We start from the raw sequence: 13872 nt of genomic DNA on the forward strand, positions 1-13872 counted from the left end.
CCTTATACTTTATTCATGATCTCGTCTTGTAACTCATGTCAAGCAATTTTTGTCGCTTCTTTGCTTATCACTGATTCATGGCCGCTGCTTGTGTTGGTTTTTGCTGTAATGACTTTGCTGTTGAACTTTTAGTTTCGAATATTTTCTCATTGCTTTTGCGTTTCATTATTGGCTTAGTATATGACTGATTCACGAGCAATGTCCACGGTATTTTTCTTACATATTTATATATTTTTCATGATTTTGTTCGTTCGGATAGAAGTTTTCCGTGTTGAGTGTTACTTGTCGTTTTTGGTTTTCGCTACTGCTGCATGCGGTGTTTCTTCTTTTTACGCGGGATGAATGTAACGGATACAATTGCACGACCCAAAGTTCAATCCGCAAAGTGTTAATGATTGTTAGGCCACAGCATGACACACCACGGGTTCTTGCAGTTTAAGTTGTGTTTTATTCTTGTTTTTTCTCTTTTTTTTTTCTGTAGCAAAGCATTGGGGGGGGGGGGGGGGGGGGAGCACTTGTACAATTGGACTGCTTGTTCTCACACACAAGCACATATGCTTAAGTGAGGCGGTTTTGGAAAGTATATTTTGAAAGAAAACCTGAAATAAAACTATTCTATTCTATTCTATTCTATTCTAAGTGTTCTTGTAGTACTTTCACTTTACATCCGGCCGCAACGGCGACAGTCAGGTACGGAGCCAACAAAGCGGCGGCGGCAAACAAATGCGTGGCCGCGACGCAAGTTGTCTTTCCGCCGTGTTTGCCACTACCGCGGCTAAAACCAATCGCGCACTGGAAAATCATGGTGCGCCGCATTCACTGCGCGTGATTTCCGAAGTCGGTGATATAGCGAACGCACAAAGGCAATGAGCGTCTGTTGTGACGATGCACTTTTGGCGCAGATTGACTGGATCCATCGGACCGTCGGCCGCGGTGGTGTAATTAAAGTGGGTGACCGCAAGTGGGGAGGACGTGGTCATTCGGTTGTCCGCCGCTAGCGTCCCCTTCACGGTCGGCGGTGTAAAGCTTTTCGGCGAGAACGACAAACGCGAAATCCCAATGTAGCGGAGTGTCCGACGCGACGGGCTTGTCGAGAGAACTCCAGCGTTTCAGCTGGAGCCCTGCTCCGCCCAGTGCATCTTCCACCATGGCTTTAGTCAAGCTGACCTTGGGAAATTTGATGCCCGCGACGGTGTACTCGCGAGATCCGACAACGCCGCAAAATATCAGGTGCCCTCCGTCGCGAATCAGACCCGAGACATTCCGCGTGACTCTCCGAAAGGCTTCTTCGTCGCGACTTGCGGCCGCGAGGCAGAGGCTCGAGAAGACCACGTCGAAAAGTTCATCGTGCTCTTCGGGGAGGACGCTCGTGTCCAGGACATTGCACGGGATGACCTTCTTGATGGCCGCGCGTGTCCTTTCTTCGATGTCTTTGGCTCCACATTTCGCGTCCCTGCGTGGTCAGTTTCTCGGGTTAGAAAAACAATCTTATATGAACTCAAAATTCTACGAAAACGAAGGAGGGGCATAGAAGACAACACGGTCGACAATACACAAAATGCTGGTTCACAGAGATGCGTTTGACTACGCTCAACTACTACCGCTTGAAACTATACTTAGCTCCGAGCATAGAAGTCTGGGGACGGTTCACCGCTTGCAAAAGACGGTACGTACGCATCACGAAGTAGTTCGCAAAAGTAAAATCTTAGAAATACTTTGTTTGTGTGCATACACTGCAAACGTCTTATGCAAAGAACTAATTATAAAAAAGTAAATGAAATAAATGACGTTCCACGTTCTTCACATTGTAGTAGTGAATATGCTTCTACGAAAAACGCCTACCTGCTGGCAACAGTGATGCGACTGCTACGGTCTTCCCCCCGTTTTTTGCGTGTGATTTTCTGTTCTCAATGGCCGAATCGTGGGCTTCAAGACCAACGCTTTCCTCGCCAAGTTGCTGGTCATCATTTGGTTTTCTGTTTTTCTAATTTCCAACGACAACGCAAGATAAGAAGAAAGGCACGTTTGGGAGTCAGACGCGAGATCGGGGTGAATGTGTACTTTACTTCGTCAGGAGTCTCAATTACCGCGTAGTACCGCGAAGTTGCTCAAGGAACATCAGAGCTGACAGGCGCTGGGAAATCGACGAAACATTGATTCGCCGATGACGGGAAACGCTCTACGATGAAAAACGTGTCAAAATCGGGAGCCAAAGCGGTGGTCAGAGGCAAAACCATGCCGTGTTGGTGCAGCGCCGAGAAAATGCGTACTCCAGTGCGACCGTGCTTCCCAGCACTGCCGACAGGGAACACCTCTCGCCCCTCTGTTCGCGGCTGGCGGAGTTCGTCTTGGCAAAGGACGGTCCCGGTCGGCTGCTACGCCTGCGAATAAGCAGGAGAAATGACACCAGCGGCGACGACGACACCGTCGATGGACGCGGCCCGCAACCGCATGAACGACGCCAGAAACACCGCTTGCTGGCAACACCGTAACAACTGGGGGGACGGGAACAAGCAATGATAGCCTGCACATTTTGCCTTTGATCTCACTCTTGCTTTAAGGCAAGAGTGAGGTGCAAAGATAAAATAAAGACGTTCTATAAATGAATCAGGGACGCGGTATGCGTTTGTTGCTGTTATCCGTTTGCGGAGAGAGCGCGCTGCTGTGTTCGAAATCGGAGACACGGAGCAGTCTACTCAGTGAGCTCACTTAACCCACCTTTTACCGTGGGCACCGGTCGGCACCGCGGCATAGAGGAAGACCCGACTGGGCAAGGAACGTTACCAACTTCCTTGTTCCAGACCCGGCCTTCCTCTGCCGGTAGTGCGACGGCCCTTTGGGAGGCCCAGCAGCCACCGCACTGAACCCAGTCCTAGTCTACGACGCGAAATGGCATTTTTAGTTTTGTAGCAGTCAAAATGTCTCTCTTCGACTTCTCTGCACCTCTGCGCAGAGTCCGAGCAGAGTGATATACGAAGTGCGGGCGAAGTATTTTGATTAAGATGAAAAGAAAAAACAAGTGCTCCCTGATTCTATCATTAATGCACCTCCCCGTCTGGCCAAACGGGGAGGTGCATTAATGATAGAATCAGGCCAGACGGGGGGGTGCATTAATGATAAAATCAGGGAGCACTCTGCGTCAACTAGACAATCCCCGCCTGGCCACTTGGCAGTACACTGTGATCGATGCGAGTGTGACCCAAAGTTTGACGAAACAAGAATTGTTGGAAGCGGCGCAACAAAAATCGCTCGCGAAATCTTGGAGGCCTTCACCATAAGATCTCGCGGCACCGATGTCTGTGCCAGCGCCCCATCTTTATCTCTATCTGATAGGGAGTATACGTTCCTTCAAAATGAACGTGTCACGTAGGAAAACGCGCTAGGCTTCGTTCTATCTTTATTTCTTACCCATGCGCACGTGTACATTGGGCATAGCTTGCGTTCCTGTGTTTTTCAAAAATAAAGTACAGTTGAAAATGCGCCTCGTCCTGTCTGCATCTCTCCTTGTGTCCTCGTTGTTTTTGCGCCTCACTTTGAGCATGTACAACCAACTAGCCCAACTCGCCGTTCTAGTTCTGTAGCATTTGCGAAGAGGGGGATTGGAGGGGGGGGGGGGGGGGACTTCGCCAGCGTAGCTTTGATCAGCTCTCAAGCAGGCCTTTGACTGCATCGCCACGGAAACTTTGTAACCGTGTATAAGGTAATGCGGGGCATAAAACAGCCGACGAATACCTCCTTGCGGTGGCGTTAAAGAGAACTCCAGATAAAACTTTTTAGCAGCTGATTTGCCTCGAAATCGCTTCAATACATCAATAAATACGGCTTAAAGACCGACGTACCCCCTCGGAGTTCTGCATGGATGATAATCTGCTTAGCACTCCCCTCTCCTGAGTAGCGAGGGTAGCTAAGCTGGGCAAGGCAATAAGTGGAGAGGATATGGAAAAGGAGGAGGCGGGCAAAAGGGGAAAGCGCGAAGTGTACGTCGATCTTTAAAAAATAATTCAAATAACATGTCGAAACTATTTTTTTTCGAAAGTTCCTGACTTTTTAGATTTGGTCCTTAGCGCGTTTTGTACCTAAAAGACTCAAATGTTGAGAGATGCTGATATTTGGGTTGTACAGCACGTTCCCAGCGGGTTACGTGTTTGATGGTGTGAAATTAATAGTATAGAATTCCACTGTAGCGGAACTAAAAATACAATAAAAACATGGGGGACATAAAAGCCGAACCAAATTTGACGCCGCAGCTTTATGCTACGGATAAGAAATTGAGCCGGAGCACTACCACTGCTAGCCTGTTGTCTTTAGCTTGAATTACACCCTAGTAATAAGGGACCGCGCGCCTGTACGATGCCCATTCAGATCTAAACGGGCCAGGGTCCTCCCTGCTTTCTTTGGCGCAAGCTTTCGTTTCACGTGCTCTAAGGTGTGGAGACTCGAAACACTTGGTCATCAACCGCCCCCTTTCCAGCAAGCAACGCCATCAAAAGCAGCATGTTAACGGTTAATTTACAGGTCTGTGAAAGCTTCTTCTTACTTGTACCCTTCCAAGATGGCCAATGGTTCGCTCATGAAGGACCAATTTATGGCGTCATGTGCTTTCTGGATCCACTTCTCTACCTCCTGTCGACTTCTGGGAAGCAGGTCACTTAAAACAATGCTTTGGATCTTCCTTGTCGCCGGGAAGACGTTGGCAACAGTAGGTCCACATCCAATATCCAGAAGTGTTCGCCAGGAGTCAGACACCGCTGTAGAAAGAGGAAGGTATTTCACCTTTGGAGGAATTGGCTGCATGCCCGTAATGATTTTAAGTCCAAGTCTCCATTGTGAGACTCCGAAATGTCATCAGAGGATGGAAGCTCATGCTGGAGATGGGACAAATGAAACTTCTCCCAGCCGCGCTCCTCCTGACAGTGGCTATGAGCCGGCAACGGGGGCGACTCCTAGTAAGGGGCTTAAGATTTCACCAAATGAGGATTTTACTTGAGAAGATTTTCGTAAAACATTAGTACCTCTGAGATCTTTATCAGCGGATGCCGACGCAAAAGACCGTGTCACCCGAGAATCGTGCTTGTGGTGCCATCCGTGATGTGTGAGGATCAAGCAATTGATGGAAAGCATACAATGATTTAATGATAACAGTTTTCGATTTTGCGCTAGAATCAATGAAACAACTGATTTACTTTTTATGTCTATACGTACGATGTGCTATCAAAAGCTTCCGGGACTGATTTTGTAGCCTAAAAATTTGGGGCTTCAGTTCACTCTGTGTAGGTGGTCGGACAGTGAAGCTATGGTTCCACATGAAACGATTGCTCACTCAACTATAGACCCTTTTTGCGGCAAATGCCACCAGGTGGTGCTCCAGTCTTTGACGTCCCAGAGAACTTCCGGTTTACAAAAAGAATTAACAAAGACCACCTCAACACCGCTGCTTTGAAATTTAAAGGAAACGTTTAACCACCAATTCTCCAGGTGAACGCTAAAAGAACGAAGGAGTGCGAGATCTGTTAAAATGTTTAGAGTATTCTTGTAAACCAACTTGCCTCCTCCAAGATGTAATAATGTACAACCGAAGGCGCTCGTTAAATCTCCAAATTTGTTGTCCGCGTAGCATATTTATGCTTTCTAGCACCGGTGACATAACCAAGCTCAACAGGCTCGCAAAAACGGTGCGACCGGAAGTCGCTTGTGGCGCAAGCGGCAGTTCATGTTTTCGAAAGAAAAGCAAATGCACTGTACCAAAACTTTTTAGAGGAGCTATTTACTGGACGCCATATTTGAGGGCGCTGTTCAGAGCGCATGCTCAGAACGAGCTTCCATTAATAGGCTGCGAAAATGGGCAATATTGATGGCGTGGAATGCACGTTATAAAACAACTGTGGAATCTCGCCGTGAGCACGCGCTCAGCAGTCACGCAAACGGCTATATGGCCGCCAGTGAATACCCCTTATACATGAAAGTCTAGTGACGTCAATCCCCACGTCGCAAGCTGCCGCCGCCGTGGCAGCTTACGCTACCGTAATATTTACCGGGAAAAATATACGGTGAGCGCTTCGTGCTTCGCATTGTTATCAGAAGCGCCTTACCATCAGTTCTCTGGTTCGGACGCTTGTTTTGCGCAATTGTGCATTATTGAAACGCATGTTTGCTGTATGCTGTATGCGTGATATGCACTTTTCGCTTCAATCGCTGAAGGTTTCTTTTTCTGTGAGGGCGACGATACGAAAAAAATTCCAGAATTCCGTACAGCTTGGCTGCAAAAGCGAGAGCAGCACGGTGATGCGCGCGCAGCAGTCGAAAACAGGGACCTTCATGTCTCTATTGGGGATGTGCGCGACCAAAAGCGTCACTGTCGTTGGCATTTCACGATTGGTCAAACGCTCCCTATGACATCTTGAGTATGATGAATTCTACTTTCATGAATCGGAATAAGAGGAGACGTCAGACTGTCGACTCTGACTGTGTTGGTTTGAAAAAGTAATGACTACAAGCTTCCACCGTGCTTTTGAAACACACCATCAAGAATGTCGCTGGTAATCGGTAATCTCGGTCGTGACGTCACTGATGGGAACCTTAAAAGGAAGCCAACGTAACATCTTGTTACCAATATGCCAAAGGGAGTAGTTCCATTGACTTTTGAAGCTGCATGGGCTACACAAGTTTTTGTGATCACGTGCAATTGTGAGTTGCACTCGCTCTTGAAGAATGATAGAACATCGCTAGAAGACGAAGAGAGGCAGTGCGACCTTCTCCGACCTATGTTTGTTGTCTTCCAGTGAAGTTCTGCCATTCTTGAAGCGCGAGTGCCACTAGAACACTTCGCACCATTCACTGCTTTGTAACATATGAGCTTGATGAATCACTTCAAAGCAGACTTGTATATACTTCAACTACTCTAGTGAAGTTACTGTACTTTAACCACTTTTCTAGACAGTTTACTAACTTTCAAATGCATTTTTATTTCGGTAATTAGTAGTTAACTTCAATTACTTTTTCTGAGTAACTGCTAATTAAATTACGAATTAATTTCGAAGTTTGGTGGTAGGTTTGCTCATCATTAGTCGTGCACAAAAAGAGAAATCTTGAAAGATGAGATGATACTTGCAAAAAGCGGGAAGCATGTGGTGCAGGCATGGGGGCGGAGGAGTAAATTAGAGTATCTAGAACCCTCCAAAATTTTCACAAGCCCCCCCCCCCCCCCCCCCCCCCCCCCCTGCAACAACTCAGCTTCGAGGCGCGTGGAGCAGACAGGCACGTCGCAAGTGAGGCCGAGGACCTGCGGGATTACCGCAGAAGACCGGCGCCTCGTCGTGCCCTGAAGCTCGAGGACACTTCACTCATTCCAAAGGTGTGTCTTGCTTCTCCCCGATGTAGAAACTCTCGCCCTGTACAGGAGGTGTACTCACTGCATCCTCAAACAAAAAAGGCAACAAAATGCAGCAGCCTTCCTGAAACTCATCTGGTGCTCCAGTAGGGCAACGCAAAGCTGACGTCTTTGCGTTGCCTTTCTTTCTTAAACTCAGAATGTGCAGGTCCTTCAAGATTCGACGATCGTTCGAGAGGCCTTAGTAATTCTCCCACGATTTTGACATAAAAAATTATAAACAAGCGGTGTTGGAAAGTGCTTTATGTACATGGTACTTAAAGTACTATCTTCAAGTAGGTTTATAAAACTTGCACTTTATTTGAAGTAAATACTTTGAGTATGTACTTGTGCTTTATTCAAATACTTTTGCGGTACTTTCTGGGGAATGTATATCTCCCGACTTCAATGTACATTTCCAAAATTTGAAAACAAGAAATGGCGTACCATCAATGAAAATGTGCTTTCGTCTTTTGATATGACATCTGGTAATTTCTCCAAGTGAAGTAATGGCGGCTATAAGACCGATATAAGTAAGTGCCTTATAAATTGATTGCGATAAAAAGCTTGCCTGCGAGAGTACAACTACTTTGCGGCGACCTGCCTTTGTCCAACATTTGCGACCATTTCTGTGAAAAACTGATGCACCTCCGATCAGGGGCGTAACTAGGTATGTCCTGAGGGCTGGGGGGAGGGGGGTCAAGGTATCAGATGCTGCGCGCGCATCTTCGTGCTGCCCAATCATTTTGCGCTAAATACACTCCAAACTTTTAGTTTGCACTTCGTATAAGCCTCGTCATTGGCCAAGCTCCTTGCGTAAGATTGGAGTGGCTGGCTATCCCATCTGCTTCGCAGGAAAGCAGTTGCTTAAGATTTATTGGAATGCAGAAACTCTGATGGAATTGTAATATTTGTGTTGTTTTCATTACAGCTCAAATCCATCTGGATATTTGGCGTCAATCGGATTTTGGGGATAAAGCTAATACTGCCACGTGCATAATAGAGAAGGAGGCAGTTACAGGTTAAAAAAAAGTTTTCGAAGTAAAGGTAGGCCGGGGAGGAGGAAGCAGTCGAAATGCTAGAGATGAGAGGAGGAAACCTCCTCCTCTGTACAGCGTTCCGTCTTCTTCCTCCTCCCCAGCCTTCCTTTTCTCTAAAACTTTCCTTACAGGTGCCTTGCAAGGACTCTTTTACTGGTTTTTAATTTGCACTGAACCCGAGCGCACTGAAAGTAATAACTTAATGAAACATTTCTTTTCTTGAATTTCGTTTGATTTTAAAAGTTTTAGGAAAATTAATATTACAAAAACACGAAAAAAGTAACCTCCTTCATGACGTCCTTGATCGCTTGAGTGGCCGTGAACTAGAGGAGGAGTAGTTAGGTAAGCGAGCGCTCACGGCTGCCGCAGTCCGTGTCGACGGCTCGAGAGGGCGCCACTAAAGCATGTTCTGGATAGGCTGTATGAAGCGGGCAGCCAGGGCGGGTCGCATTGCATTTGCCGCGCGATTAATCACTAATTCGGCATGACACTTCATTGGCCACAAACGACAGCAAACACGGGGTAAAGATCATTTCAGAACGGGAGTCACTTCGCGCTGCCATACCGCCAAAGTGCAAGCCAAACCTGCTCCGAAGGCCTTTGGAACGCTCGGAACCGGTCGGATCCTCGACCGCAGCGCAGCCGCGTACATCCGGGACCTTTGTACGCTCGCCGTTCGTCGGTGCCTGATCCCATTACACCTTCCTATTATGCGCCGCCTTTTCCACTGCTTGGTGGCGGCATGTCGAGGGGTCATTTCTTGTTTCCGTACTTTCTAAACTGCATTTGCTTCTTTTCTGATCTAAAATACTGAACAAAATCTACTTTTATAAATAATTGAAGCGGTTCGCGCCACTTATATTTTGTATTCCGACTAAAAAGAACCTTAAAGTGGCTCTGACGAGTAGTGTGCTCAGGAACAAAGACTTCACATTTCACGGGCTTTCCGCACCGCGGGTCGCCCCCGTAGGTGGAGGAGGTTTCCGCATCACCCTGTTAAAATATGACGCACTGATATTTAGTTACTCTCTCCGTGCCCGCTGGCTTGCCGGAATCCCGAGGGACGTAGAAATCGCCAAAAAAGGTAGACGCTTAAATATGATTGCAGGGCCCCTTCAACCAGAGTGGAAAAGATAAGGAGGTCAGAATGACCTTGCCGAGTCAATCTCGCCCTAGCTCTCGAACATTCTAGGCCGAATATTCGAGGTGCCAAGGGCAATGGATAAGGAGCCCTTCGCGGCCTTGTTGGCTCCCTCTTGTTCCAGCCGGCTGCCGCGCTGCGACGCCGCGACATTCTTTCTCTTCTATCAGCTGTTATCCCCTACGCCCCGGCACCGTAGCTAACGATGACCGTTCGGACCCTGACTCACCTGGCCCACGCTAGTATTTCCTCTTTAGCAAGTCCTCTCCCTCTCTTTCTCGCCGCGACGTTCTCTGCTGCTGTTTCGACGCTCTATTTTTTGTTTGTTTTTGGCGCAAGTTTGCCGATTAAACCCCTCTTATTTTCAGTGTACGGTCGTCGCGAGCCTTTTTCATTTGCGGCAATATCTTTAGACGTATACTCACGAGAATTGAAAATGGAGTGAAGCTCCCTCTGGTAAAACGAGTGGACGCCGGTAAGCGCTTTCATGGCCACCGGATATTCCCTGGGCTCGAAGTCTCGGAGATACTGTTTTCTCATTTTCTCACTGCTCATGATGCTTTCTTGTGTGTCCCGTCAAAATAGCGTCGAGAGTTAAATCTTCCTGTTTTAGCCTGAAACGAGAAGCGGATCGATTTAATGGTTTAAGCCCCTTTGAAAACTCCATGAGGCAACGTTAGCGATCGCCATTTCTTGGGCACGAGGCGTTTTATTGGATCAGAGTTCTCGCCGATATTTGACGCAGCCCTCGTGTCCAAATACATGTTTCGAGAGGAGTAGCACGATTGCCCCGCGTGCAGAATCCCTCTCGCAAAAGCCCCGCGTCATTAGCCCCACGTTTTAAAAACCCCGCCTTCAGTTACCCCGCCCCGTGTTCCCCGCATGCCAAAAGCCCCGTCCCCTCTATCCCCATCCCACCCTCTTCGCGCTTCGACCAGCATTGTTCAACGTTCTAACCTAATTAATAGTTTTCGGGGTATACAAAGGGTATTTTAAGTGAGAGGAACAGCAAATTAAGGTTAGCACGGAGCGCCGGAAAACTTACGGCGAATTCCACTTGGTCGTTTTGGAGCGGCCCTGTGTTTCACTGGGCGATCGGGATGGAGACGGACGTGTTCCAAGCGTCGTTTTGGATCAGCTCCAACTGCAGATCTGGAACCGGTCACAGTCCGAGTTTCGCGGCGTTGACATCAGCGTCGCCACCATCGGTGACGCTGTGACTATAGCATCGCCACCGGCAACGGCGCTCGGGTGGTGGGGGGCTCTCATTATTACAAAAATACAAATATAAGAGCTTTGTCTGCCAACAATAATTTCAACAAAACGTCTTCACCGCGTCATGAATATAAAATGTAATTTATTGTATATATTTATTTCTATGTGTTTCTCCTTTGGTCTGGAACCCAGACCATAAGCCAAACGCGGGCAGAGGTTGCATGAGCAGTCAACTCACTCGACTCGCTGGCGCCCCAAGTCTTTCCCCCCCCCCCTCCCCCCCCCCCCCCCCCCCCCCTGGCGCCACTGCTCCGCTCTCCCGAATTCGTAACTTTGTAACGGTTGTGTCGCTGTGCGGCCGCTCGTTGCGCGTGGTTTCGTTTAGCTGAGTGTCGTGCGTGCATGGTCCCGGTCTTCGGCGTTCCGCGGGCCTGTCGAATTCAATGGATATTTTTGGTGCTAACTGACAGACTACTGAGGGATGCATTCGACGTGGCCATGTCCAAATGGTGCACGAAGAGCGCAAAAGCCAACCTACATTTTTTTTTCCACTAAAGATTGGTTTGAGTTTGTACTTCCCGTACTCAGCTTTGTTTGCTGAGCGAATTTAATATTGAACTTTTGTTGCCCATAGCTGTTAGTTTACGGGTTGACCGTACTAGAGGCAGGCTTGTGCCCACAGTAGAAACAAATGCTTTCTAATATTCTCCATGAAGAAAGTCCCCGAACGACTACGGCTTTAATGAACTTAATGGTATACACTTAGCCCCACTTCGATTTAGGCACAACTGCATATTTAAAGTGTAAAGATAGGATTTAACCTTGAAAGGGGTCTCGGGCGGCCCTCAAACACACGGAGGATAATAATTAAAGACAGCATTCGGCTCCCTATATTTTAATTTCAAGTTTCATTTATTTCTGGTTCCGGGTGCGACAACCGCATTCTCGTCATCAATTCTTTATAGATAAATGTTTATTTTGTGTCCTGACTATTTAAATAAGTTTACTATGTTCAATATTATGACCACATTGTCATTACAGATGCTGGGACATGGAACGAGCTTTTGAACATTTTCTCACGGAGGAAGGAGGCTTCGGCCACTTTGTGGTTCCCAACCAGTTCCACAGCCTGATGAGTGCCAACATTTCCGAAGCTTCATTGCAGAACCTTTCCATCTTGCTTGCGTGAGAAGCTTTGAATTTGTAAAAATGGAGCTAATGATTGGTGGACGCTACCTGAAGTGCATTATTTGTTAAATAAGCGAACAACTTGTTTATTTACAAGAAACAGCTCATCCATTTGCCATGTTGAACGCGTAATTTTGTGGGTCATTGTGTACATTTGTAGACCTGTTAGTGGCAATTGTAATATTCCACAGAAAGGCAAGTAGCCAATTCTAAAGAAGGCGTACGGCACCGCATGGAATAATGAAGTGAAGAGATCGTGCACAAATGACAGATGTGCTGGCGATCCATAAATGGAGCTTCTGGGCGAGGCTAACAAATTTATTTTGTCAATGTTTTATTTTTTAGGCGTGTGCAAGTGCAGTTCTATACTTAATTCGTCTGTGCATGATTAATGTGAAATAAATGTGCCTCGAAATATTTCGCTCGCAGATCTCGATTCCTTATTAGACGGCTGGACGTCTCGAAACAGAAGAACAACGAACACACGATTACGCACTATTCAGCTGAAAGCGCAATCTCACATTGCAGGCACATACTACGTTAGGTACTTTTAGCAGACCGTTACTGTGGTCCGCGTGCCGCACTATCCCCTAGCAAAAATAACGGTTTAAAATTAGTCCGGAAAGTGAAATCCGGACTAAAATCATACCGGAGTCACACCGGAAAGGCGGCTTCCGGTTCGCACAAACCGTGAATTTTTAAAATCCGGTTCAAAGTCAAATTGGAGGAATTCTGGAGAGGCAAATTCCGGTTTGCTCATACCGTGATTTTCCTAATCCGGTTCAAAGTCAAATTGGAGGAATTCCGGGCAGGCAAATCCCGGTTCGCTCAAACCGTGATTTTCCTAATCCGGTTCAAAGTCAAAATGGAGGAATTCCGGAGAGACAAATTCCGGTTCGCACAAACCGCGATTTTCCTAATCCACTTCAAAGTCAAATTGGTGAAATTCCAGACAGACAAATTCCGGTTCACACAAACCGTGATTTTCCTAATCGGTTCGCACAAACTGTGATTTTTGGAATCCGGTTAAAAGTACAATTGAAGGAATTCCAGACACACATTATGCGGTTCGAACAAACCATTCCTTGTCAAATTCGGTTAAAAGGCAAATTGAACAAAGTCTAGACTGAAAATATCCGCTTTGCACAAACCATACTTTGCCATATCTTGTTCAAAAGAAAATCGGATCAGCCGCCTGATGCCGAAGACTTTCATGCGTATGGTTGAAACATCAAGTTGCAAACAATCCTTCCCGATACCGTACAGGCTGCGTCGATCAGAGCTCAGACCGCAGAAGACAGCGAGCTGATACGCGGTGCCAAAAAGGTGACATCAAGGCGATTTTTGCGCAAGTCATCGCCATTTAATTCCATCTAGCTTTTTCTATGCACTCTGTAATACTTGTTCATTATTATGCTTAAACTACGTTTTGTTATTTTTTTAATTTTTTTTTTAAATTGCTTGATAACTGTCAAATAAGCTTTTTCACATAATTTGTTCCACATAACAACAAATAAAAACAAGAACTAATTTGATGGCACAGCTAGATGTACACAAAACCGGAAAGTGTCATTTCAGTATCGTTGATAGCTTTCCTGCGGTCTCCTTGTTTATGCCCGCATGTTCAACATTCTATTATGGTGCGCATGCAGGCAATTTCAAGGGCTTTCATCAATATAGGTACGCAAGGCAAGGACTCGAACCGTAACAGTAACCGAAACTGAAAACCATTTAGGAACGAAGATTTTCAGTAACCATAATCGGAACGAAATTATTATTTGAAATTAAAAAAAAAACAAAAAAACATAACCCTAACCGTAACCGTAACCGTAACCATAAAGTATTTACCCGTAACCGGTTTTAACCAATATTAGCTGAAAAAAATATAGTTTTTCTCAGGTATGACCTGGAGGGGGGATCTT

At 46.6% G+C, this 13872-nt stretch overlaps 1 protein-coding gene across 1 annotated transcript; it reads right to left on the bottom strand.

Moving 5' to 3' along the window:
• Positions 1 to 942: 942 nt before the first annotated feature.
• LOC115324216 (nicotinamide N-methyltransferase) lies at positions 943 to 10102 on the bottom strand. The gene is made up of 3 exons (XM_040207581.1): positions 9973 to 10102; positions 4538 to 4748; positions 943 to 1453 (listed from the first exon to the last, which is right to left on the bottom strand). The coding sequence occupies exons 1-3, from the start codon at positions 10100 to 10102 to the stop codon at positions 943 to 945; spliced, it is 852 nt and encodes a 283-aa protein (XP_040063515.1).
• Positions 10103 to 13872: the final 3770 nt, after the last annotated feature.

Source organism: Ixodes scapularis, unplaced genomic scaffold, assembly GCF_016920785.2.
Source record: "Ixodes scapularis isolate PalLabHiFi unplaced genomic scaffold, ASM1692078v2 PGA_scaffold4__175_contigs__length_147842914, whole genome shotgun sequence".
NCBI classification, from domain to species: Eukaryota; Metazoa; Arthropoda; class Arachnida; order Ixodida; family Ixodidae; genus Ixodes; species Ixodes scapularis.